The sequence below is a fragment of the Bufo bufo genome, chromosome 5, assembly GCF_905171765.1.
Source record: "Bufo bufo chromosome 5, aBufBuf1.1, whole genome shotgun sequence".
Classification (NCBI taxonomy): Eukaryota; Metazoa; Chordata; class Amphibia; order Anura; family Bufonidae; genus Bufo; species Bufo bufo.
This window is the reverse complement of record NC_053393.1, coordinates 156,994,326-157,021,234: the sequence shown is the minus strand read 5'-3', so window position 1 is coordinate 157,021,234 and position 26,909 is coordinate 156,994,326. Positions and strand designations below refer to the sequence as shown.

The 26,909-nt window shown below is 43.3% G+C and overlaps 1 protein-coding gene across 1 annotated transcript in view; it reads right to left on the bottom strand.

Moving 5' to 3' along the window:
• LAMA3 (laminin subunit alpha 3) overlaps positions 1-26,909 on the bottom strand; it is a 248,482-nt gene that overhangs the window by 100,250 nt on the left and 121,323 nt on the right. Inside the window, exons 22-29 of the mRNA XM_040434293.1 lie at positions 26,703-26,835; positions 19,063-19,205; positions 14,469-14,566; positions 13,270-13,423; positions 7,512-7,669; positions 5,954-6,062; positions 5,638-5,735; positions 2,646-2,817 (exon numbers count right to left, since the gene is read on the bottom strand). Of these exons, the coding sequence (XP_040290227.1) occupies positions 2,646-2,817; positions 5,638-5,735; positions 5,954-6,062; positions 7,512-7,669; positions 13,270-13,423; positions 14,469-14,566; positions 19,063-19,205; positions 26,703-26,835 (1,065 nt within the window). The remainder of the gene's footprint in view (positions 1-2,645; positions 2,818-5,637; positions 5,736-5,953; positions 6,063-7,511; positions 7,670-13,269; positions 13,424-14,468; positions 14,567-19,062; positions 19,206-26,702; positions 26,836-26,909) is intronic.

Here is a 26,909-nt window from a genome sequence, read left to right as displayed (position 1 = left end):
GATTTTTTTTACTAATTAAAACAAGATAGTGAAACATATTTATTTTGTCGAACCAGTTTTTATTTGTAGATTTTTACAATTGTATTTTCTGTACATGCTTATAGGGGCACATGGTTTTCCTGAGTTGCTGCTGACAGCATTTTGAGATATTCTTTACAACAGTTACACACACTATGGCATACAATAGACAGGCAATGTTCTAGAGGAGAGTTTTCTAGATATGCTCTGTGACCTCTGCAGAGGTCACTGTGCAGAGAGGGGAGTAGATAAGCTGTGGCCATCATCTATTGCGAATGGTGGATTTAGTGTTACTGTATCTACTGTATATAGAGGCTCCATCTGTAATCCTCTCTATAATGATAATAAGATGACTGCTTATTACTTTGATTCATCGCCAAAAACAAAAAAATTATGATTAATATAAAAACAAGGTTTTAACAATAGGTCACTTTCTACTATGCTGCTTTGCATGATCTGTATTTCTAAGTTACTGCATATAATTAGGGATGAGCAAATTGACTTTGGATGACATTGGAAGTCGATTCGCATAAAACTTTGTTTCAATACTGTACTGAGCGAGCGCTCTGTACAGTATTCGAATTTATTGGCTCCGATGAGCCGAAGTTATTACTTTGCGAAGAACCACTTGGAACTGAACATGAGTTCGGGAAATGTTTTTTTGCAGTATGAAACAATTTCTTAAGTTATTATGCGAAGTCTCGCAAGACTTCGCAAAGTAATAACTTCGGCTCATCTGAGCCAATACATTCTTATACTGTACGGAGTGCTCGCTCCGTACAGTATTGAAACAAAGTTTTAAGCAAATCGACTTTAGAGGTTTCCTCTGAAGATGATTCGCTCATCCCTACATATAATCTTTACCTAAATATACTGTACACATACAGATCTTGCCAGTCTTTGTGGCCATGAAGGAAAAGCTGGCAGTCACTTTATCAAAGTCAGCCAGTTGGAGGATGCTCATTTTTAGGGAGGTTAGGAGGAGATACCTGTTGGCTGAATAAGTGTTCAGTCAACAGCTATTTAATTTACTGGCTTAAAGGGGTTCTCCTGCTCAGCTCCTTTTGCTCTATAACATGATGCCTACAAATTGCATTGCATTTTGTGTTGGCAGGTCTTCTTTAAATACTGATGATGTAGCCTCATGTAGGTCATCAATATCTGATCAGTGGTGGTCCAACTGCCGTCATACCTGCCAATCAGCTGTTTGAACAGGCAGTGGCGCCTGGATGAGCATTGTGGCCTCTTCATAGTGTACCAAGTACAGCACCGTACATTGCATAATGACAATGCTTTCTTCAGGGGCGGATTTAGCCACAGACCTTACAGGGAAGTTTCCCAATGGGCTGATGCTTAGGGGGCCACCTGAGTCCTCCTCATGGCCGGCCAGTGGATGTTTTTGGGGATGTATTTTATGCTCTTGGCGGCAGTATTTTGAGATGAACTGTGGTTCTGTTAAGGTGGTATGATGTGCCACAATTATGGTATTGCTGGCTATGCCTACTTTTGTTGGCCCTGCCTTCCATCAATTTGAATCCCACAACAAAGCGGGGCCGCTTTTAGTATTTTTTCCAGTGCCACTTTAAGTTCCCAGTTGCCCCTGGCGTTCTTGAATGGGACTGAGCTGCAGAACATTCATGTGAATGTAGGACATGATGTCACAGGCAGTGAAAGAGGCTGCAGTGCTCACCCATATACCACGGCTTTGGCCAACAGTTGAACTGCGGGGTGCCGGAAGTGGGACCCACACCAATCAGATACTGATGAAATATTCTGAGAATAGTCCCCCATTATTTAAAAGGGTTCTCTGTGATTTTTACACTCACGGGCTATTCTCAGGATAGCCCATGAAAATCAGATTAGAGGGGTCCAACATCCCACACATCTGATAATCAGCTGCTAGGGATGCTAGTGGATCAAAAAGTTTACTGCTGTGATGCTCCTACTCACTTCAATGGGAGCAGTGCTGCAGTAACCAGCTGTGGCCACCAAACTATGGATGGAGCTGTGTAGCTCTGGTGCCATCTACTCCCGAACAGCTGATTGTCAGAGCTACAGGGTGTTGGACTCCCGACGATCTGATATTAATGAGGTTAGGACAGCAATATAAAAATGCTGGACAACCCACTTAAGAAACAGCAGTGGTAATGAACTCTATACGCCGTCTTTTATATAACTTGTTTCTGAAAGGGTCATTCATTACAGTTCTTATCTGTGTGTTCATCTGTCTAAGCTCTTGTTGTGAACGGTCCTTAACTACTGTATTACCGTTAACTATGCTCCATCTGTGCTATATAGAATTTCTTAGATTAACTAAACTTTGACCTTTTCCCTTTGATTTTCTATTGTTAACATAACAAAACAAATAAAACAGTGTTCACGGAGCTTGTATGGATGCACACAGGGCTCCTGCTGTTAGATATTACAGCGCCTTAGGCATTCTGGGAGTCACTGTACGTTGCCTCAATATGGCACTGTGCTATAGAGGTATTCTTCCCTACAAGCAAAAAGAATACCTGCGTAACATGGCATGTGCTAGAGCATGCCACTATGTTTTTTTTCAGCTTTGGAAAATTTCTTGAAATTAAAGACCAGAATGTAGGAACATTTGAAAGCAAACAAAATACCTGTTGTGACTTCAGCAATACCTTGTTACCCTGGTGCAAAGGAAGACCTGATCCACGGACAGGTTCTTGTCCTGCGCCTTTTGCCCCACCAGAATCTCTAGCATCTTTGACAGGGTCCAACAATAGAGACAGAGGTGGGTTTTCATAGACTGAAGACTGGATACAAGAAGGACTTCAAAACAAGCACACAAAAAAAAAAAATATTATATAACTATTATACAAAATTATCCATTTGATATCATCACATCCAGTCTCAGTGTTTCTTCATACATCGCATATTCTATTAGAAAAAAAGATTAACTCAAAAGATATACTTAAAGGGGTTGTCCAAGTTATTTTTTTGTTCTTTCTATGTTCCTAACTAGGCAAATATAACAACTTTACAATTAACTCACTTTATCTGCAGTGCCTGGTTTATCAGATTTAACTGAGGGTCACATGACCTGTGATGCCAGCTTCTCTCCCTGCTCTGATAAAGTTTGTTTACAAGCCTGTAAACCTGACATCACTGTGCTGGCCACGCCCCCCTTCACTGCCGGGCTGTCTGCTCTCTCCTAGGATTCTTAACCCCTTCAGCTGCACAGACTGGGTAGCTGCAGGCGGTGACAATTCTGGGCACAGTAGCTGACAGACTAGAGAGAGCATTGCACAAGAAGGTAGGGGGAAGATCCTGTGTGTATTAGCAGTGTCATTATACAGGTGAGACTTGTAGTTCTACACATACAACATGCTGCTGAGTCTCCCACCAGGCAGACATGTCACTCAGGGCAGCACTTGTAGCCACTCCCTTAGCAGTGCAGGGGGAGGGGCAGAGAGTGTTTTTATTGCATGTAAACAAAGGGCCAGAAGAGAACCAGGGAAATGAGGAAATATATATATTTTTTTTTTGTATAAAACTTGTATAAAACTTTGTATAAAACAGTGCTATATTTTTTTTTTCATAACTTGGACAACCACTTTAAACATGTACACTATGAGGGATGAGACTGTAGCTTCCATGTCATAAATCACAGATCTCCAAAAGGATGTATGAATTAGCAGAATTATAAAGATGGTGCGCACGTATCAGAGCCATGAGTGCCATAGGAAAGTTGCGTACAACTTTGAGGTTGTATAGAGCCATAATATGGTTGTGTGCTTTAGTCCTAACACGGGCTGAGGGTCAAGCCAATTATCTGCAGCAAACATTGGTATGAATGTTCATTCCTAATAGTTGACCTGTATAAAGATGCTACTGGAAAAGCGAGCAAACACTTGTTTATCAGGTGATTACATCTTTCCTGTGGCAATAAAATCCTTGTCTGTCGGTAGCACATCGCCCTGTGTAAAGAATGAAACTGTATGGAGAGCAATGATCATAGCAACTGTTGTTCATCCCCATACATCACTGATTATTGCTGCATGTAACTGCAGCTACCAAGGGAGAAGATCAGGAAGCAATGCTGTTTACACAGGCCGACAGAGCGAGCACTGATCAGGAATGGGGAAGGTTATTTCTAATCACTGTGCACTGGTTGGCTGCACCTATATCCCGCAATCATCCCCTCTGTATGGGAATGAATGATTGTTTCCAAGATTGTTTTTCCCCATACAGTGCCCATGATTTTGGGTGCTGCCAGAAAGATAAGGAGGGGTGGACTGACCTTAGACCTACAGGGAAATTTACCGTTGAGCCAAAGCCCAGCGCGCCACTGGAGCCCTTTTCACAGCTGCTGGCCAGGTACGTAATGATATGATAATCCTAGCACTAATTAATGCTAGGAGCATCAGGTACTTATGTACCTGGCCAGCGGTTGCAAGTGCCCTCCTGAATTCAACTGTATTTCCATCTTCTGGACAGCAATACAGTTGAAAACTGCGGTGGGGGCAGCAGTATTTTGTGCTGCACTGTGGTATTTGGTTCTGCTGGGGCAGGACTTTGAGCTGCATTATAGTATTGCAGGACCTGCCTACTTCGGTTGTCCCTCTTTAATTGTATTGGCCCGGCTTACTTGTGCTGTCCCACCTTCTGTCAATTTGGACCCGCCTACAACATGGGGCCACTTTTAGTTTTTTCCAGCCTCTGAAGATAAGATCACTTTACAGATAAGTATTTGCTTGTTTGTTGGATGATCTGTGTATGGGCCAGTTATTTCGAATGAGCATTTGTACGACCACTTGTTCCATTAATTGGACTGATCCTCGGCCCCTGTAAAAAAGCCTTAATTTGTCAAATATATTAAAGGGAACCTGTTACCTAAAAAACGCCTACCAAGCCACCAGCATTACCTTAAAGTAGCCAGCAGTATTTTCCTAAAGATCCTTTTTTTCCTCCGGCCAGATGCACCAAAATCTTGAAAAACAAACTTTAATCCCCTGCACGCGCTATGTAACAGCAGAGTTTGAAGTCAAGGGGGTAGCGGCCTCCTCTCTTCAAGTCAAGATAACCACGCCCCCTTTCCATGCCTCTTTACTTTTGATTGACAGCCGGTAGCTTTCGGCTGTTCAGCAAAGCTGGCCGAGTGTGAGTGTGCGTCAGACGTTTACGTGTGAGGCTGTCAATCAGAGGTGAAGGGGCAGGGAAAGGGGGCGTGGCTATCCTGACTTGAAGCGAGGAGGCCGCTGTCCCCTTGACTTCAAACTCTGCTGTTACATAGCGCATTCGTTAGAAATTACAGCATACTGGCTAATTGAGTAGACAAATAGTTCCAAAGTGAATTCTGCCCTAAAATGTTAAAGAGGTTATCCCAGATTGACAGCTTGTCACCTATCCACAGGATAGGCAATATGTATCTCATCAGTGGGGCTGTACTTGGCTATATGCAGCAGTTCCATAGACTTTGAATGGAGTAATAGTGTGTATGCTCATCACGAGACATAGGAACCCCATTCTCCTGATCACTGTGGGAGTTACAGAGGTCGAACTCCCACCGATCAGATCAGACACTTATTTATCCATTGGACAGGTAATAAGTTGTCATTCTAGGTCAACACTTTAAGGATATCCATTTACCTTTGACCAGGAATTCGTCCATAAGCTGCTATACAGTGCACCTTTGGCTCTGCATATTCAATGGAGAACTCCTCAATGGGGACAAGGCATACATTGTGCTGAAAAAGAACAGATAATGGTCCATTGAAATAAAGTGACATTTTCCTGGTAGAATTGGACATGCATCTTAGTCTATTTCACAAACATTCACTTTCAAACATCAAGGTGCAGTGACAGTAATGGGGCGAACATCTTAAGATAAATACTGTACTTGTTCTTGGAGAATATCATCTTTAAATACTGGCAAGAGTGGAAATATGGAATTAGTAGAACTCACCAGTAGGAAACTGACTGATGATGCTGTCACATGTATTTCAGCTTCAGAAAGTATCTCAAACTTTGAGATGCGATTCATGTTGTCCACTACAATACTGCGGCAGAGGAAGCTGAAGCACAACAAATGGATGACACATTAAATTAGCATTTACTAAAGTATTCTCAGCCCATAAACCTTCCAGTGTTTAGAAGCAGCTAAAATTTCTGAGCCTAAGGCAGATATAGAAAATCAATAATAAGGGCACGTTAATAGTTTGTAGTTTCACATGTCCTTTGATTATAGCTACAGGATCATAGACCTCATCCCAGGTAATCAGATAATCTAGCTACAGAACAAAAAACAGAAACAGCAGGGACAGATTATAAGTACCGTAGGCCAATAGGGTCAACTGACCATAGGCCTTACCCACCTAGAGGATCCACCATCCCCAAATAAGAGATGGAAGTTTGAAACATTTTCAAGTATACATCAACAATATATAAAAGTTTTAGTATGTGACAGAAGAGGTACTGTGCATGAGACATCCATCCCTACAAAGACGGAGAGAGGAAAAAGGCAGAAGATATTCGTGCCGAGGGAATGGAAGTAACATGGTTCTCATCTAACATTTGATAATGGATGCATACCTGTAGCTGTATTGGTCTCTGCTTTGTACCAAGCCCTAACTTTTTCCACCCATATGCTTCCTATTTTATGCATTTTTTTTCTTGTCATATTCCACACAATTACAACAGAAAGATGGTGTCAGACTCCATCGGACTCAGTATATATGACGTTATTCTTCCCTATATGCATTGCTTCTAGGGAAAACTACCTGCCATATACTGTATATGACCATATGTATGCCTCCGTCCAGAGGTTGTATAGCTACATAGTAAGGTGTTGTAAAGCCTCTGTACACTGATGTACAGGTGCGCTCGGCTCGACCATGTGCTGAGCCCTTATTAAAGAGGACCTGTCACCTCTCCTGACATGCCTGCTTTAGCTTCATGCATTCCCCATGTAATAACAATTCTGGAGCATTTATTCTTATGGCTCTATGATGTGCCATTCCATTATTATTCCTGCTAGAAGTTATGAATGAATTGCTATTAGCCTTCAGTAAGGGTATAGAGGGGTGGTAACCAGTTGGGGGGGTGTACCTGCACAGGCTCACTCTATCCAATCAGTGCTGCAATGTTCAGACTGTGCAGGTACACGCCCCCAGCTTGTTACCTCCCCTCTGTACCCTTACTGAAGGCTAATAGCAATTCATTCATAACTTCTAGTAGAAATAATAAAGGAATGGTACATCTTAGAGCCATAAGAATAGAAAAAGAGATTAAAACAGACATGTCAGGAGTGGTGGAAGGTCCTCTTTAAAGTCAGGCTCTAGTTCAGAGCCTTGGGACAGCAATGAATGCAGTACTTACTTCTCTATCCCCAGTCATGAAGAAGCTGGCACACACCTTCATATTAACAGGAGGCACATGTGTACGTACAGGTAAAATAAACCAGTGAATGTGCTCCTTATGGAAATGCATTGACGTGCACAAGTAGAAGAAAGCTCTTACTGTACCTGTATTTACAGCTGTACACGTTCACTCTGCCTGAAGTACTGGGGTCATTTCTAATCACCACATTCAGAATATACTGCTGAGCGTCTTCATTGGCATATTCAAAAATAAGAGCGTAAACTCCAGCCCGAGAGACTTTAATGCTAAACTGTAACTCCACCTATGGGAACAAATATAGTAGACACTTCACTTTAGAATAAAATGTGAAAGTATCTCAGATCTCACACACTGTGGTGAAGGCAGAGTAGTTTTAAAGCACATCCATTATGAGACAAGATCCTTTTAAGGTAGACTGTCACCAGTAAATTCACGGTTAAATCAGGCACAATGTCTTGTAGGGCTAGCTTAACTGAATGTAAAGATACTTTCACTTAGGCCCCTTTCACACGGGCGAGTTTTCCGCGCAGGTGCAATGCGAGACGTGCACGCATTGCACCCGCACTGAATCCTGACCCATTCATTTCAATGGGTCTGTCTACATGAGCGATGTTTTTCACGCATCACTTGTGCGTTGCGTGAAAATTGCAGCATGTTCTATATACTGTGTTTTTCAAGCAACGCAGGCCCCATAGAAGTGAATGGGGCTGCGTAAAAATCGCATTGAATCCTCAAGCTAGTGCGGATGCAATGCGATTTTCACGGATGGTGACCCCATTAAAGTCCATTTACTGTATTATTTTTCATTATAACATGGTTAATACAGAATGCTAAGTAAAATGTCCATTAAGGGTTAAAAAAATAAATAAATTACTCATCTCATCCACTTGATCGCGCAGCCGTTATCATCTTCTTACTTCTTCTTGCAGGACCTGCAAAAGGACCTGCGCTGATGTCACCGCGCTCACCACGTGACATCAGCGCAGGTCCTCTTGCAGGTCCTGCAAGAAGAAGAAAGAAGACGATAACGGCTGCGCGATGGATGAGGTGAGTAATTTATAAAAAAAATTTAACCCTTAATGGACATTTTACTAAGTGGATGAGGTAATTTTTTTTTACTATTTTTTAACCCTTAATGGACATTTTACTTAACATTCTGTATTAAAGAATGCAATTATTTTCCATTATAGCCATGTTATAATGGAAAATAATAAAATCTATAGAACACCGAACTTCAGTGAAGAAGTCCGGGTTCGGGTGTGGGTACCACATTCAGTTTTTTTATCACGCACGTGCAAAACGCATTAAAACGCTTTGCACTCGTGTGGAAAAAACTGAACAACCCAACGCAATCGCAGACAAAACTGACTAAATTGCGTGCGCACTTGCGCGGGTTTCCCGCAATGTACCCACAACGCATCCGGACAAAATCTGTGACGCCCGTGTGAAAGGGGCCTTAGTGCTTCATTGCTTCATTCAGGAGAAAAAGTACTTTTAATCTACAGTGGGGAAAGTAAATATTTGATACACTGGCGATTTTACAAGTTTTCCCACCTACAAAGAACGGTGAGGTCTGTAATTTTTAGGTAACTGTGAAAAACAGAATCTAAAAAAATCCAGAAAATCACATTGTATAATTTTTAAATAATTAATTTGCATTTTATTGCATGAAATAAGTATTTGATCACCTACCAACCAGTAAGAATTCTGGCTCTCACAGACCTGTTAGTTTTTCTTTAAGAAGCCTTCCTACTCTGCACTCATTACCTGTATTGCACCTGTTTTAACTTTGTTACCTGTATAAAAACCACCTGTTCACACACTCAATCAATCACACTCCAACCTCTCCACCATGGCCAAGACCAAAGAGCTGTCTAAGGACACCAGGGACAACATTAAAGACCTGCACAAGGCTGGGATGAGCTACAGGACAATAGGCAAGCAGCTCGGTGAGAAGGCAACAACTGTTGGAGCAATTATTAGAAAATGGAAGAAACACAAGATGACTGTCAATCTTCCTCGGTCTGGGGCTCCATGCAAGTTCTCGCCTCGTGGGGTAAGCATGATTCTGAGAAAAATCAGGAATCAGCCTAGAACTACAAGGGAGAACCTGGTCAATGACCTGAAGAGAGCTTGGACCACAGTCTCAAATATTACCATTAGTAACACACTGTCGGCATGGATTAAAATCCTGCAGATCACGCAAGGTCCCCCTGCTCATGCCAACACATATCCAGGCCCGACTGAAGTTCGCCAATGACCATCTAGACGATGCAAAGAAAGCATGGGAGAAGGTCATGTGGGAGGATGGATGGGGCCATGTACGGTATACATTCAGCTGACCTAGCCTTACAAGGCATTGTGTCTGCAATATTATATCTTATCAGAGAGACATTCAGACTCCTTTAAAATTTGTTTCAATAAATTAATCACCAAAGCATTCAGGATTGATGCAACTTACAGAAGAAACACCCTTCTCTGTTCTTGGTAAAACATTTGTTCCTCTAGATAAGGGGTGCTCAACCTGCGGCCCTCCAGGTGTTGCTAAACTACAATTTCCAGCATGCATGGACAGCCTACAGCTATTAGGGCATGCTGGGAGTTGTAGTTTTGCAATGGCTGGAGGGCCGCAGGTTGAGCATCCCTGCTGGATATAGTGGATGTTCTCCTGTTATGTCTACTTCCCTTAATACTGAAATCCACCCATTGCTTAAATTCAGGGGTGCTCCCAATTTTTTTTATTCTGCACAATTCCCAAGGGCCACAAAAAACTAAACAGATTATTCCCATCTGAGACATTTATAACATTTACAACAGTATATACTAAAAATCTCTCAGTTCTACCGTGCAGATTTTCAATTGACAACAATGGGAGGTAGATTGTAAGTGGATATGGGTCGCGCACGGGCACCATACCATTTACCCGGCTTCTCCTCCTGTTGTCCTGGTGGCCCGGCCGCACTTGCCCTCCCCTGCCGGCTTGCAGTGGACCCGGCCGCCAGAATCCGATGTCTCACTCCCCGCTGGAGGCCAAAGTCTGTGCTTGTCTGTCAGGCCTCTTTTGCTGGCCCATACGGCGTGCACACACTTCCCAGCCCTTAATCATAACCAGACAATAGCTGTCTAACCTGGGGCACTTAAAGAGGTTTTGTCACTTCAGCAAGTGGAATTTATTATGTAGAGAAAGTTAATACAAGCCACTTACTAATGTATTGTCATTACCCATATTGCTTCCTTTGCTGGCTGGATCCATTTTCCCATCAAATTATACACTACTCGTTTCCATGGTTATGACCACCCTGTAATCCATCAGCGGTGGCCATGCTTGCACACTATAGGAAAAAATGTTGGTCTCTCTGGTGACTGGGACCGCAGAAGCTCACATAGGCTTGTGCTTTTGTTTTATTGTACCCTTCTGCTGAACGTATGCCCCCAGACATACGTACCAGACTCCCATTTTTATAGAGTTGTATGAAAAATGTAGTCAAATACACTAGGGGTGGGCGATATAGACGATATAGGCGATATGCGATATAAATTTGTGCCACGATATGGATTTTGAGCATATCGCCTATATCGCCGGACCACGATATGATCCTGAGCCGGCACACTGGAGAAGGAGAGAGTCCCTCCCTCCCCACTGTGCGCGGCTGCCGCTGACCACCAATGACAAAAGAGGAGGAGGGGAGGGACTGACAGTAAATCATTGAGTTTTCACGATCTCAGTGAGCGCATGAAAACTCAAATCCGATGGTATATTCTAACCCCCAGGCGTTCCTATGGTGACAGGGACGCTTGCCTGGGGGTTAGAACATACAGGGCCACGCCGCTGACAGTAGAACCTTTAAAAACTAATCAGTAACTTTAACTTTATTAATTGGTGATCTCTTTACTGTATACCTTACTAGGTCTTAGCTCCGGTAACTAGTGATGTCCGGTTCATGAACGAATCGTTCATTTGAATCGATTCAGTTCAGTGAACCGGAGGAGTCGATCACTTGAATGATCTGTTTGAATCGGCTCAGCTCAGTCCCAGCACACAGACACTGCAGACAGAGACGCTCACCTCACCACCTCACGCTGGCAGCAGGAGCCTGAGGGAGGGACTGGGGAGTCAGTAATATGATCTTAGAGTGGAAGAGCTGCTTCTGCCAGCCCCACCCCTCCCCGCCCACCAACCAATCACCGACCAGAGCTGAGGGGGCGAGGCCAGCACAGCACAGTAGCAGCTCTGACTCCAGTCCTCGGAGTAGTGCAGGGTCAGGGAGTCTAAAGGAATCGAATGAGTCAAAAGAATCTAAAGATCCGACTCAGTTAGTGACTCATTCGATTCATTGAGTTAGAAGAGCCGAGAGTCAGACTGTAGAGCAGGTTACACTGAGGCTGTCGGCTCTTGTTGCAGCAGTGATAAGGAGCAGAGAGATAAGAGAAGGGACAGATGACACAGAGTTTACATTACAGGATGAATTAAATTAACCCTTTAGAATCAAATTGGCTTCTCAGGAGATATATATGTTAAAGGCATATATAGGCAGTACTACTGAATGAGATGCCTTTAACATATATATCTCCTGAGAAGCCAATTTGATTTGTGGGATCTGTGAATGGCACCGTTTAGGGGAGGGGGGGGATCTGTGGATGGCACCGTTTAGGGGAGGGGGGGGGGATCTGTGGATGGCACCGTTTAGGGGGGGGGGATCTGTGGATGGCACCGTTTAGGGGAGGGGGGGATCTGTGGATGGCACCGTTTAGGGGAGGGGGGGAAATCGGGGGATGGCACCGTTTAGGGGAGGGGGGGATCTGTGGATGGTACCGTTTAGGGGAGGGGGGGTGGATCTGTGGATGGTACCGTTTAGGGGAGGGGGGGTGGATCTGTGGATGGTACCGTTTAGGGGAGGGGGGGTGGATCTGTGGATGGCACCGTTTAGGGGAGGGGGGGTGGATCTGTGGATGGCACCGTTTAGGGGGGGGGGATCTGTGGATGGCACCGTTTAGGGGAGGGGGGATCTGTGGATGGCACCGTTTAGGGGAGGGGGGGAAATCGGGGGATGGCACCGTTTAGGGGAGGGGGGGATCTGTGGATGGTACCGTTTAGGGGAGGGGGGGTGGATCTGTGGATGGTACCGTTTAGGGGAGGGGGGGTGGATCTGTGGATGGTACCGTTTAGGGGAGGGGGGGTGGATCTGTGGATGGCACCGTTTAGGGGAGGGGGGGTGGATCTGTGGATGGCACCGTTTAGGGGAGGGGGGGATCTGGGGATGGCACCGTTTAGGGGAGGGGGGGTGGATCTGTGGATGGCACCGTTTAGGGGAGGGGGGGTGGATCTGTGGATGGCACCGTTTAGGGGAGGGGGGGATCTGGGGATGGCACCGTTTAGGGGAGGGGGGGATCTGGGGATGGCACCGTTTAGGGGAGGGGGGGGATCTGGGGATGGCACCATTTAGGGGAGGGGGATCAGCTCCCTGCTGCTGTGTGAATAGGCCTATTCACCCTAATAGAGCTCTGTTAGGGTGAATATGACAAGGGTTCTACGTTCTAGCCCTTAAGGAGACTAATAGTTATTAAATAAAAAGTAAAAAAAAGTTTAAACACGCCCCCCCAAATATAGAAAACCATATATCGCAATATATATCGCATATCGCACATGCTTAAAATTATATCGCAATATAGATTTTAGGCCATATCGCCCACCCCTAAAATACACTTTTCAATACTGCTGAAACACAGCTGGATATTCTTTTGGTTCAAACGCAATGTGAACCTAGCCTAAAAGGGAAGTCCTGGAAAATCTGTTAAACATATACTGTGGGTGAAATTTGTAAGTTCTGTAGGATATCCTGCTAAATTTCAGAAGTAAAAAAAAATGACACAAATATATTGTACCTGTCTTCCAGAAATTGCTGCCATTAGAGGATGTCCATAACTTGGTTGCCGAACAATTATTGGACGACTTTTACCATCCTGTTTAAAATACTCCATTTCTGAGCCATGTAAGCAGGTAAACTTTTCCATGGGCAAATGCTGAAAAACCAAGCAGCTAAACAACAAAGAAAAACAGTAAAATTATATTACATAAAAATGAATAAATAAACAGGAACCTTTTGATATGTTTGAGTATATTCATGTGGTACGGGTAAGGATGGAGTAGGAATATGTCATCGCTACAGCACTCTGCCTTGTTCCAAGCAGGCAATTTCTTTCTCTGCAGCGTGAAGTGTGATCATGGGGGTGTACTAACAGGGGACACGGGGTGGGGAGGAGAGCCAAGCGTAATATGAACAGGTTTGCAGACAGAGTGACCGGTGTCCAGTCTGCAGCTCCACATTATTTATGACATGGCAAACAGTAATAACATCATGTTAGTGCATTAGGTAGAAATAGATGTTTTGAGAGAAAAAAATAAGGCTCACCAATGTACTAATGTACTAAACATGAGGATCTAAGAGCTCTTTGAAAAAAAATTTTCACAGTTAATATGAAATGGTATTTTACACACTGCTATTTTGCTGGAATGGAACTTTTTTTTACAAGAAAAACCATTCCTTATAATTTATTAAAGGGTTTGTCGGGGTTCAGAGCTGAACCCGGACATACCCATATTTTCACCCAGGCAGCCCCCTTGACAAGAGATTCGGAGCATGAAACGCTGAATCGCGCAGGGCATTTTCAGGAGATCCGGTGGCGTACCAGGGTCTCCTTAGGGCTGCCAGGCAGAAGCTTTCACCCAGCAGTTAGCCCGGTGACGTCACCGGCACTCCGACCGGCAGTGTGTTATTGTAAATAAAAAAGCCCTTGCCCTGCGGGATCCTGCACAGGGCAAGGGAGAGCATTGGAGCATAAAATGCTCCGATGCTAACATCAGAGGGCTTCCTGGGGGAAAATTATGGGTATGTCCGGGTTCAGCTCTGAACCCGGACAACCCCTTTAAATAAAACTTTACTGTTCCATAAAATACTGTTCTAGGTGATCACAGTTTAAACTACTGAATCACTGGGATAATAATGATTATCAAAGAAATGTAATCAGGTCAGATAAATTTTACAATAATGAGTTTCTGTAGAGGATTGCAATCCTAGACTTACTTTGCTCCAACTGGTCCATTATAGTCACATAGCTCCGTAACTCGCAATTGTAAAATGGAGGCTTCATAGTAATCACTTGGCAGCAGTACAAGGTAATCCTGTAATGAAATATAATAAAATTATAAAAAATACCAAAGCACTCGGTATAAAAATGTCTATGTCCTATATTTACTTGCAGCGTACTCATTTTGAATTGGTCTTTATTAAAAATGTTGAGCCCCTTTCTCTGTACAGCCTTGAGATAGAATTCTCTGTATAGTAGCATGCTCTGTATTTTTACTGTGTTCCATCAGGCAGCTCAGCTGACAGCTCCTTATTTCAGATCTCCAAAACACTCATTATAGCTGAATTTGTATCTTACTGATATGAATGTGGCTGATATGAATGTGGCTTAAATGTATATGTTTGTAATATAGTTTATTGATGGATTTTCCTGTTTTACAAAGCAAATAGGCACCCGAAGTCCTGGATGCCTATTACGCTTTACAATCAGTATACTTGTACCATGTTGACATGACACTTGTGTATTGGTGTACGGATTGCACTGTGGGGACAATGCTGTCAGGCGGGAGCACACATCGCTGCTCCTGACTGTGTCCCCTCAGCTTGGCTAAGTCCTGGCTTATCACATCGGCTCCCTATATGCATGTGCTCTGCCTGGAATTAGCTGAGCGGACTGGGCTCCTGTTTAGCACATTAGAAATAGTGTACCAATGTGTTATGCATATGGCACAGGCAGGAGCTCGCTCTGCTTAGCTAAATCATGACATAGCAGATCTTTAGAGTGTACCAATGTGCTGTGCCAGGATGTAGCCAAGCTGAGGGCGCACAGGCAGCAGTGTTGTGTGCTCCTGCCTGTACAGCAAGCATGTCAAACTCAAAGGCTAACATGGGCCAAAAAAAAAAAAATTTAAGTTTATGTGGGCCGCATCAAAAAAAATAAAAAATTTTTACAATATAATGCAGACGGATCCGTTCTGAACGGATCCACCGTCTGCATTATATGAGTGGATCCGTCTCAGGCGGATCCGCTCTGAACGCAAGTGTAAAAGTAGCCTTAGGGGCGAGAACCTGGGATCTTTCATCCCTTGTCCTATTCAGCTCTATTAGGGTGAATAGGACTTCACACTGTCCCTGCTGCTCTGTGCCTTGTGCACACAGCATCAGGGATGTTACCATGGCAACCAGGGCTTCTGTAGCGTCCTGGCTGCCATGGTAACTGATCGGAGCCCCAGGCTTACACAGCTGGGGCTCCGATCAGAAGCTGCCACTGCACCACCAATGAGGGGGAGGGGAGAGGTCCCTGTGGCCACTGCCACCAATGATTTTAATACTGGGGGGGTTGAGAGGGGCTGGCGCACTGTGCCACCAATGATTTTAATGGGATGGGGGGTTGAGGGGGGCACACTGCACCACCAATGATAAATTTCCCCTTTATACAGGAGGCTGGTACTGGCAGATCAGCAGTTAACCCCTCAGGTGCGGCACCTAAGGGGTTAACTGCCTCTGATCGCAGCTCCCTGTCAGCGGCAGGGTGCCGGCAATGCGATTCTGCTGCCGGCACCCGCCTCCTGTATTGTGTTAAAGACTGACTCTTACTATCAGGCCACACAGAGCGGCGCCCAGCGATGTCTCAGCACTCACCATTAGTTCTGTTCGCCGCTCCGTTCGCCTGCAGTGCTCCATTACTGTCTCCTCTCCTGCTCCACATGCTGCTGATTACTATCGGAGCGATGGGAGGAGACATCAGCTTCACTAGTGGGCGTTCCTTCTTCCTGGCTGTAGCGCTGTCCAATCGCAGCGCAGGGAGAAGGAACGCCCACTAGTGAAGCTGATGTCTCCTCCCATCGCTCCGATAGTAATCAGCAGCATGTGGAGCAGGAGAGGAGACAGTAATGGGGCACTGCGGGCGAACGGAGCGGCGCCCAGGACTAATGGTGAGTGCTGAGACATCGCTGGGCGCCGCTCTGTGTGGGAAATGGGAATAGTCCTATCATTGGTGGCTCAGTGCGCCCGCCCCTCCTCCGCCCCTCTCTCCTCATTGGTGGCGCAGTGCGCCCGCCCCTCCTCCCCCCCCTCTCTTCTCATTGGTGGCAGCGGCAGCAGCACAGGGGGGAGGGAGGACAGCTTCCTTCTCCCCGTGCTGCTGAGAGAACATGAGCGCGCCGATAGCAGCGCGCTCATGTTCAGAGATACTAGACTGCCGGGCCGCAAAGATATTCATTGCGGGCCGCATGCGGCCCGCGGGCCGCATGTTTGACACCCATGCTGTACAGTGTTTCCTGCAGCCCCACAGTGAGATCCGTACACCTGTACACCTCTGACATGTCAGCGAGGTACGAGTGCTGATTCTACTCGTACAGGTAACCCGGACTTCAGCTGGTGATTTGCTTAGTAAAACATTTTTCAGAAGAGCTCTGAAACATGAAAGGTGTACTGATTGGTTGCTATGGGCAACTAAGCCAGTTTTCTTTTGCACTAGTCTTAATAAATCTCCCCATTAAAGGGGTTCTCCGGGAATTAAGAAAATTAAAATACTTAAATATTACTTTATTATAAATACATTCTCAAATACCTTTCATTATTTATAATGGCTCGTTTTGTCTGGGGAGCAATCATCAGGGGAAACAAAATGGCCACTGTCCCATTAGTTCACACAAAACCTATCCTGATCACACATGAGGACAAGTTACTTTACAACACTGAGGTAAAGAGATGCCTCATCCTCATCTCTGCTCTACTTGTCAGGGATTATGATCCTGAATACAGATGATAAGAACTTTAGCTGAATCTCTGGGGAATTTAGTTCATGAGGAGACATGAAGTACAGACAGAGAGGACGGACAGGACAGGCTGTGCTAATGTGGGGCTGTGGTAATGGAGACTGTAAATAAGTGCTGCTGCTCATTAGCAACACATCAGCCTCCTCTCATGTCTCCTCATCATCTCCATTCCCACAGAGATTCATCTGTATTCAGGATCATGATTCCTGACAGGCAGAGCAGAGAGAAGGATGAGGCACCACTATGGCTCATTGTGGTGAAGTAACTTGTCCTCCTGTGTGTTTAGTACAGGTTTTGTATGTACTGATAGGACACTTTCTCCTAATGATTTCACCCTAGACAAAACAAGCCATTCTAATTAATGAAAGGTAAAAAATAATATTTAAGTATTTTCATTTTTTAATTCCCGGAGAACCTCTTTAAGTATTGAGTCATATAGAACATTTATAAAGGTTAATAAAAGATTACTCTTTCATTTTTAAAACCAATCTGACCCTTTTTAAAATAAAAAAGGAATGTGTGTATTGTATATTGGGTCTGAAGACACCACAAGATGGAGCATAAACATTAGGCTACTTTCACACTGGCGTTTTGGCTTTCCGTTTCTGAGATCCGTTCAGGGCTCTCACAAGTGGTCCAAAATGGATCAGTTTTGCCCTAATGCATTCTGAATAGAAAAGGATCCGCTCAGAATGCATCAGTTTGCCTCCGTTCAGTCACCATTCCGCTCTGGAGGCGTACACCAAAACACTGCCTGCAGCGTTTTTCTGTCCGCCATGTGGTGCGGAGCAGGACAGATGTAAGTCAATGGGGACGGATCCGTTTTCTCTGACACAATAGAAAACGGATCCGTCCCATATTGACTTTCAATGGTGTTAAAGACGGATCCGTCATGGCTATAGAAATCATAATACAACCGGATCTGTTCATGACGGATGCATGCGGGTGTATTATTGTAACGGAAGCGTTTTTGCAGATCCATGACGGATCCGCAACAAACGCTAATGTGAAAGTAGCCTTATATGTAAGTAATTACCTACAGAGGATGATTACCTGCATTTTATTTTCCACAGATAATGCTTGTGGACGCTTTTTAGCTGAGCTCTATTTTGGCAGAGATGTAGCGTAAGGTATAACAAAAGTTTAGGTACATTGCCTAGTGTTAGGTAGTCACACCCTCAGCAGCCTGAACCAATGATGAGACAGGAGGTCTGCCCCAGACTACCTCAGTCTAGGCAACGTAGCTACACCTTAGTCACAGATCATGGCTCTGCTAAGAAACGGCAAAGGAGCAAGATTTTAGTAAAATAGATGCAGTATGAGGTGATCATCCCCTGTAGTTACTGACTTACGGTACATACAATTTTTGAGCTCCTTGCTGGAAGGCCACTTTAATATAAATAATATAACACCACTATGTTTATTATAAATAAGTAGATGAAACCTGTTAAAAGAAAACCTGTCTTTGCTCCCCATAGCAACCAATCACAATACAGTCTGACACTGGCAGGGCTAACTGGTTAGTGTCAGACTGTGCAGACACCCCACCCCCCCCCCAACTGGTACCACCCATCTGGACCTTCACTGCAAACTGCTAGTAATACATTAATATGTTCTAGCAGGAATAATAAAGGAATGGTACAACATAGAGTCATAAGAATAGATGCTCCAGAATTGTTATTACATGGGAATGCAAATAGCTGCTAACATTCACATGTCAGGAGAGATTACAGGTCCTCTTTAATTATGTCTATATAGCTCTGTGGCAGCAAAATGAAAATATACACATTATAAAGATGAAATGAGCTTACCAAAAGTACTCCTTCTACAGAAATTGTAATTATCCAGTTTCCAGGAACCAAAGAGAATGGCTCTGCAAAGCTTTTTCCTGGCACGGTAAGGAATGCTGGCTCCGTGCTTGGAGGGAACACAATGTCTTTGACATCTAATGAACCTATAGATTATAAACAGTCTTTCAGAATTGGCGATTTAAGAAAAGAAAAAGTATTTGTATAGAAAATTAGGATAAAAGGAAACAACTGTTTGATATTTGCAGAATATCATCATAATTACAGCTATTTACTGTAATTATATATATTTTTTGTTTAAAAAATAGGGTCTATATTATATACTTAAACCCTTAAAACTTAGCTTTTATTCTTATTCTAATAATTCCCTAATTGACCTATCAGAGTATGTTATAAACAAAGCGAATAGACATATCCACCCAGGGAAATGTCTAGAGCCAGCGTGCGGCTACCAGCCTATGAGGTGTCATACCCAATTCAAGCATCATAGATAGGAGATCACCCTGAAGTTTTTAACTATTGATGGTCAATTAGGGAATTATTAGAATAAGACTAAAAGCTAAGTTTTAAGGGTTTAAGTATAGCACATGGCAAGATGAGGTAATTAGTAGTGTTGAGCGCGAATATTCGAATTGCGAATTTTTTTCTCGAATATCGCAATTTCGAGATTTCGCGAATATTTAGAATATCGTTCTATATATTCGCGAAATAGAATATTCTTTTTTTTTCTTTTTTTTTTTATTATATTTTTTTCTTTCCCACTTCCCTAAAGTTGTTCTTACCTGTCCTTTGGATTCCTGGCTTCCTGGCTGCTCCAGTCAGTGGCGTTTTCAACTTACTGCTATATTCCATATTAGCTAAATTACAATCTAATCTATATGTGTATTTTACGAAATTTCGCAATAGTCGCAATTGCGATGCGAGTAATATAACACGAAATATTCGCATGAAGATTTCAATTTAGCACTGCTATACTCCATATTCTAGCCTAATATGGAATATAGCTGTGCTAAGTTAGCACTGCTATATTCCATATTAGGCTAGAATATGGAGTATAGCAGTGCTAAGTTGAAATCTTCATGCGAATATTTCGTGTTATATTAGTCGCATCGCAATTTCGACTTTTTCAAATGTTCTTAATATTGCTCTAACTTCGTCTTTTAGAAATTTCGTAATATTGCTCTAACTTCGTCTCTTAGAATATTACGAATATTCTAAAAAACGAAGTTAGAGCAATATTACGAAATTTCGTAAAATACACATATAGATTGTAATTTAGCTAATATAGTGCTATAATCCCTTTTTTTTCCTGTAATTTTTTTTTGCCTCTTCTGAACTTAAGTTTTGTAAAATATGTACACTATTAAAAATTATTACTATAGCAGTATATTAGCTTAAATACAATCTATGTGTATTTTACGAAATTTCGTAATATTGCTCTAACTTCGTCTTTTAGAATATTACGAATATTCTAAAAGACGAAGTTAGAGCAATATTAAGAACATTTGCAAAAGTCGAAATTGCGATGCGAGTAATATAACACGAAATAGTCGCATGAAGATTTAAACTTAGCACAGCTATATTCCATATTCTAGCCTAATATGGAATATAGCAGTGCTAACTTAGCAGGGCTATATTCCATATTAGGCTAGAATATGGAATATAGCAGTGCTAAGTTTAAATCTTCATGCGACTATTTCGTGTTATATTACTCGCATCGCAATTTCGACTTTTGCAAATGTTCTTAATATTGCTCTAACTTCGTCTTTTAGAATATTCGTAATATTCTAAGAGACGAAGTTAGAGCAATATTACGAAATTTCGTAAAATACACATATTAGCCTAGCCATAGTCATTAGCATAGGAACGTTGCCTTATACTATCAAGATAAATTTTCGCAATATGCGAAAAAATATTTTCGCGATAATTGGAATAATTGCGAATATTCGATTTCGACGAATATAACACGAATATTCATGCGAATATTCGCGAAATATCGCGAAATCGAATATGGCACCTCCCGCTCATCACTAGTAATTAGTAGTCTTTGACTAAATGTAAACAAATATTAAAGCCTCTACATGTGTTAGGGTCCATGTGTAAAAGTTTATATTAAAGGGGTTCTCCAGGCTTTTACTATTGATGACCTATCCTCAGCTTTTACTTATCAAGGCCATTCTGAGAATGTTTTCTCGTGATACATTGTGCTTCATGACAGTCATAAATTTGAGTCAATATATTTCACCTTTATTTATGAAAAAAATCCCAAATTTACCAAAATTTGGGAAAAATTCTCAATTTTCAAAATTTGTATTCTCTGCTTTTAAAACAGAAAGTGATACCTCATAAAATATTTATTACTTAACATTCCCCATATGTCTACTTTATGTTGGCATCATTTTGTAAATGTAATTTTATTTTTTTAGAATATTAGAAGGCTTAGAATTTTAGAAGCAATTCTTTAAATATTTAAGAAAATTTCCAAAACCCGCTTTTTAAGGACCAATTCAGGTCTGAAGTCACTTTGTGGGGCTAAGGCCTCATGCACACGGCCATTGTGCGGCCTGCATACACACTTCAATGGGTCCGTAATCCGGGAGATGGAGTGCGGAACGGAAGCCAACGGAAGCACTACGGAGTGCTTCTGTGGTGTTTCTGTCCATGTCTCCGCACTGCAAAAAAATAGAACATGTTCTTTTTTACAGTGCGGATGGATCATAGACCTATTCAAGTTGAATGGGTCTCGATCCATCCTGGCCTCCGCACGGATGTTGCCCGTGCATTGGGGACCGCGAATTGCGGTTCCCAATGCACAGAATGGCCGGACAACGGCCATGTGCATAAGACCTTACATAGTAGAAACCCCCCATAAATGACCCCATTGTAGAAACTACACCCCTCAAGTTATTCAAAACAGATTTTATAAACGTTGTTAACCCTTTAGGTGTTCAACAAGAATTAAAGGAAAACGAAGATGAAATTTCTAAATTTCACTTTTTTGGCAGATTTTCCATTTTAATCCCTTTTTTTCTTTAACACATCAAGGGTTAACAGCCAAACAAAACTCAATATTTATTACCCTGATTCTGCGGTTTACAGAAACACCCCACATGTGTTCATAAACCCCTGTATGGGCACACGGCAGGCCGCAGAAGGAAAGGAGCGCCATATGGTTTTTGGAAGGCAGATTTTGCTGGACTGGTTTTTAGACACCATGTCCCATTTGAAGACCCCCGACGCATCCCTATAGTAGAAACTAGGGATCGACCGATATTGATTTTTTAGGGCCGATACCGATAATTTGTGAACTTTCAGGCCGATAGCCGATAATTAAAAAAAAAAATTCCTACACAAATCTGCTGAAAATTAATATGTTTATTGTTAACGTGTATTTTTTTATTTTTTTTGTAAATCTATTTAATTTATACTTAATATTTTTGTTGGTTTTTTTTACTAACTTTTAGCCCCCTTAGGGACTAGAACCCTTGTCCTATTCACCCTGATAGATCTCTATCAGGGTGAATAGGAGCTCACACTGTCCCTGCTGCTCTGTGCACACAGCAGCATGGAGCTGAACATGGCAGCCAGGGCTTCAATAGCGTCCTGGCTGCCATGGTAACCGATCAGAGCCCCAGGCTTACACTGCTGGGGCTCCGATCGGAGGAGGAGGGGAGAGGGGATCCTGTGGCCACTGCCACCAATGATTAATACTGGGTGGGGGGGCGCACTGCGCCACCAATGTTTTTACTATTGGGATGGGGTGGGGGGCGCACTGCGCCACCAATGATTAATACTGGGGGGCGCACTGCGCCACCAATGAAGATAAGTCTCTCAATCATTCATATACAGGAGGCGGGAGCTGGCTGCAGAATCACATAGCCGACTCCCGACCTCTATGAGCGGTAGCTGCGATCCGCGGCACCTAAGGGGTTAACTACCGCGGACCGCAGCTATTGCTCATAGAGGTCGGGAGCCGGCTATGTGATTCTGCAGCCAGCTCCCGCCTCCTGTATATGAATTAATGAAAGACTTATCTTCATTGGTGGAGCGGTGGCCACAGCCCCGCCCCTTCTCTTGTCCTCCTTCCTCTCACTGGCTGCAGCGGCAGCAGCAGCACAGGGGGAGGGAGACACTGCTTCCTTCTCCCCTGTGCTGCTGAGGGAACACAGAGAGCGCTGAGAGCAGTGCGTTCTGTGTTCCCAATAGGTTATCGGTATATCGGCAAAATAGATGCCGATACCGATAACGTTCAAAATCCTGAATATCGGCCGATAATATCGGTAAAACCGATAATCGGTCGATCCCTAGTAGAAACTCCCAAAAAGTGACCCCATTTTGAAAACTACGGGATAATGTGACAGTTTTATTGGTACCATTTTGTGGTACATATGATTATTTATTGCTCTATATTATATTTTTTGTGAGGCAAGGTAACCAAAAAATGGCTGTTCAGGCACAGTTTTCATTTTTTGTTTTTCATAACATTCATCTGACAGGTTAGATAATTTTTATAGAGCAGGGTGTTACGGACACGATGATATCAAATATGTCTACATTCTTTGTCTGTTTCAGTTTTACATAATAAACATTTTTGGAAAAAAATTATGTTTTTGGGTCTCCATTTTCTGAACGCCATATTTTGTATATTTTTCAGCCGATCGTCTTATGCGGGGGCTCGTTTTTTGCAGGAAGAGTTGACGCTTTTATTGGTACAATTTTTGGGTACATATGATTTTTTGATCATTCATTATTACACTTTATAAGGCAAGGTGACCAAAATTGGTTGTTTTGGCACAGTTTTTATATATTTATTTTTACATCGTTCACCTGAGGGGTTAGATCATGTGATATTTTTATACAGCAGGTTGTTACGGATGTGGTGATACCTAATATGTATACTTTTTCTTATTTTTTTTAGTTTTACACAATAGCATTTTTGAAACAAAAAAATTATGTTTTGGCATCTTTATAGTCTGAGAGCCTTATGTGATATTTTTATACAGCAGGTTGTTACGGACGTGGTGATACCTAATATGTATACTTTTTCTTATTTTTTTAGGTTTTACACAATAGCATTTTTGAAACAAAAAAATTATGTTTTAGCATCTCCATAGTCTGGGAGCCGTGGCTTTTTTATTTTTTGGCCAATTGTCTTAGGTAGGGTCTCATTATTTCGGGATGAGGTGACAGTTTGATTGGTACTATTTTGAGGGGCATACGCCTATTTGATCGCTTGGTGTTGCACTTTTTGTGATCTTAGGGGACAAGATTAAACTGATTTTCACAGAACAGCCTCTCACACATTATGTATCTCTCATGTAGAAGAAGCATAAGGCTTCTTTCACATGAGCTATACAGAACGTGTCAGGGTCAGTTCAGTGTAAAATTGATGGTTTTGCATGCTGTATGAGTTTTCTCTGAGATCTGCAATCTGTGTTTCAGCTTTTTTCCATCAGAATCATTTTTACATCTGTTTTTCACGTGCATGAAGAAAAATTGAACAATAACACACACAGCATCTCCTAACAACCATCAGTGCAGTGGCATGCCCAGGGGGGGGGCGGGGGGTGCGGTCCGCCCCGGGTGCCGGCTCTCATGGGGGCATCACTGCCAGGCCCAGAAGCAATAAGCGCTTCCATCAATACAGATGGAAGAGCTCATTGCTGAAGCGCTGATGCCCACATACTGCAGCGGGGCACGGGAGCGGAGCGCATAGTTCCCTGCCCCGCCGCCGATCACCGCCATAGGCTTCAGGCCTAGTAGGCCTGAGGCCTATGCGGTAGACGTCATCGCGCGCCCCTGTACCGGGACTCAGCAGCACAGAGCCAAGACTCTGCGAGCAAGCGCAGGTGAGTGCTCCGCTTTTAGGTTTCTTTTTTCTTTTATGTGCAAACTTTGGGGGACATGAGGGGGGTGCACACAGGAGGACATGTGGGGGGGGAAATATGAAGGGATACTGTGTGGGGGCAATTTAAAAAAAAATAATTATGTGGCAACTTTGGGGGGCATGAGGGGGGTGCACACAGGATCACATGTGGGGGGGGAAATGGTGGGATACTGTGTGGGGGCAAATTATTATGGGAGGGATTACTATGTGGGGGCAATCATTTTGGGAGGATTACTATGTGGGGAGCAAATTACTATATGGGCAATGTGGGGGAAACTACTGTGTGGGGGCCAGTGTGGGGGAAACTACTGTCTGGGGGACACTACTGTATGGGGAAAGTGTGGGGGACAATACTGTGTGGGAGCAGTTTGGGGAAAATTCCTGTATGGGGGAAACTACTGTGTGGGGGGCAGTGTGGGGGAAACTACTGTATGGGGACAGTGTGGGGGAAATTACTATATGGGGCAGTGTGTGGGAAATTACTGTGTGTGGGAAATTACTGTGTGGGGCAAATTACTGTATGGGGGCAGTGTGGGGGAGATTATTGTATGGGGCACTGTGGGGGAAATTACTATATTGGGAGTGTGTGTAGGAAATTACTATATGGGGCAGTGTGGGGGAAATTACTATGAGGGCAGTGTGGGGGAAATTACTGTGGGTGGCAGTGGGGGGGGGGAAATTACTGTGGGTGGCAGTGGGGGGGAAATTACTGTGGGTGGCAGTGGGGGGGAAATTACTGTGTGAGGCAAATTACAGTATGGGGCAGTGTGGGGGGAATTACTATGGGGGGCAGTGGGGGGGAAATTACTATATGGGGGCAGCGTGGGGGGCCTTGCTATTGGGGAGGCACTGTAGGCGCAATTCTATTATATCTGGGGACACTATACATGGATTATTGCCTGGAGCACAATATAGGGTGTTATTATTACTAGGGCCACTCTAGGGGACATTATAGCGGCTGTGGACACTATATGGACATTTGGGGTAATTTATCAAACTGGTGTAAAGTAGAACTGGCTTAGTTGCCCATAGCAGCCAATCAGATTCCACCTTTAATTTTTGAAAGCTCTTTTGGAAATCCAGTTCTACTTTACACCAGTTTGATAAATGACTCCAATTATGTCTACTGGGGTCACTATTTTTTCAGCAGTATAGTACCTGGGGCATTGGGGAACACAACGGGCACAGTATTGGGGGTGGCAGCAGGATGACACTGTGGGGACACCAGGATGGGGAGGTTGATGAAAAAACTGAGAAATCTAACGTGTCTGTGTTACAAACTCTGTAGAGACGAGATGCGGCTGAAAGAATTTGTCATGGCGGTCTAATGAAGGAGAAGAGGAAAGAGAAGGTCTACATGACAGGAGATGTCCCTGGATGTAAGAGGTATGTGGTCAAGTATTGGAGGGGGAAGGGTGCCAGAGAAAGGACCGGCCCCGGGTGCCAAACACCCTAGGCACGCCACTGCATCAGTGAAAAACATATTGCATCTGTACTGTCAGTTTTTTTTCACCGACCCATTGACTTGAATGGACCAGTGAAAAACAATGCTCATGTGCATATATGGGTCAGGGTTCAGTCTGGATGCTATCCATTGTAAAAACAGACTGCATCTGGGCGGAAAACTTGCTCCTGTGAAATGAGCCGCCTGTATGTCAGAGTTTGCCAACGCTAAGAATATCTTTGGCAGCAGTATATGCCAGCAGTACATACAAGTATTACACAATTATATTGCTGTAGAATTTTTTATACTCACCTTTGCTGGAGCGAAATCTGCGAGCTGTAATTTGTCCAGTTATTGCATTTACATCAGGATTAATGTATCTTAATATAATACGAAACAAGTTGAGATTGGAATTGCCCACGTTAACTGGGACCCTTACTTCATTCTGTTGAAATATGAAGAATGTGAGTGTAGAAGGTGTATATACACACAGTACCTAGCATCAGCTATAACATTAAA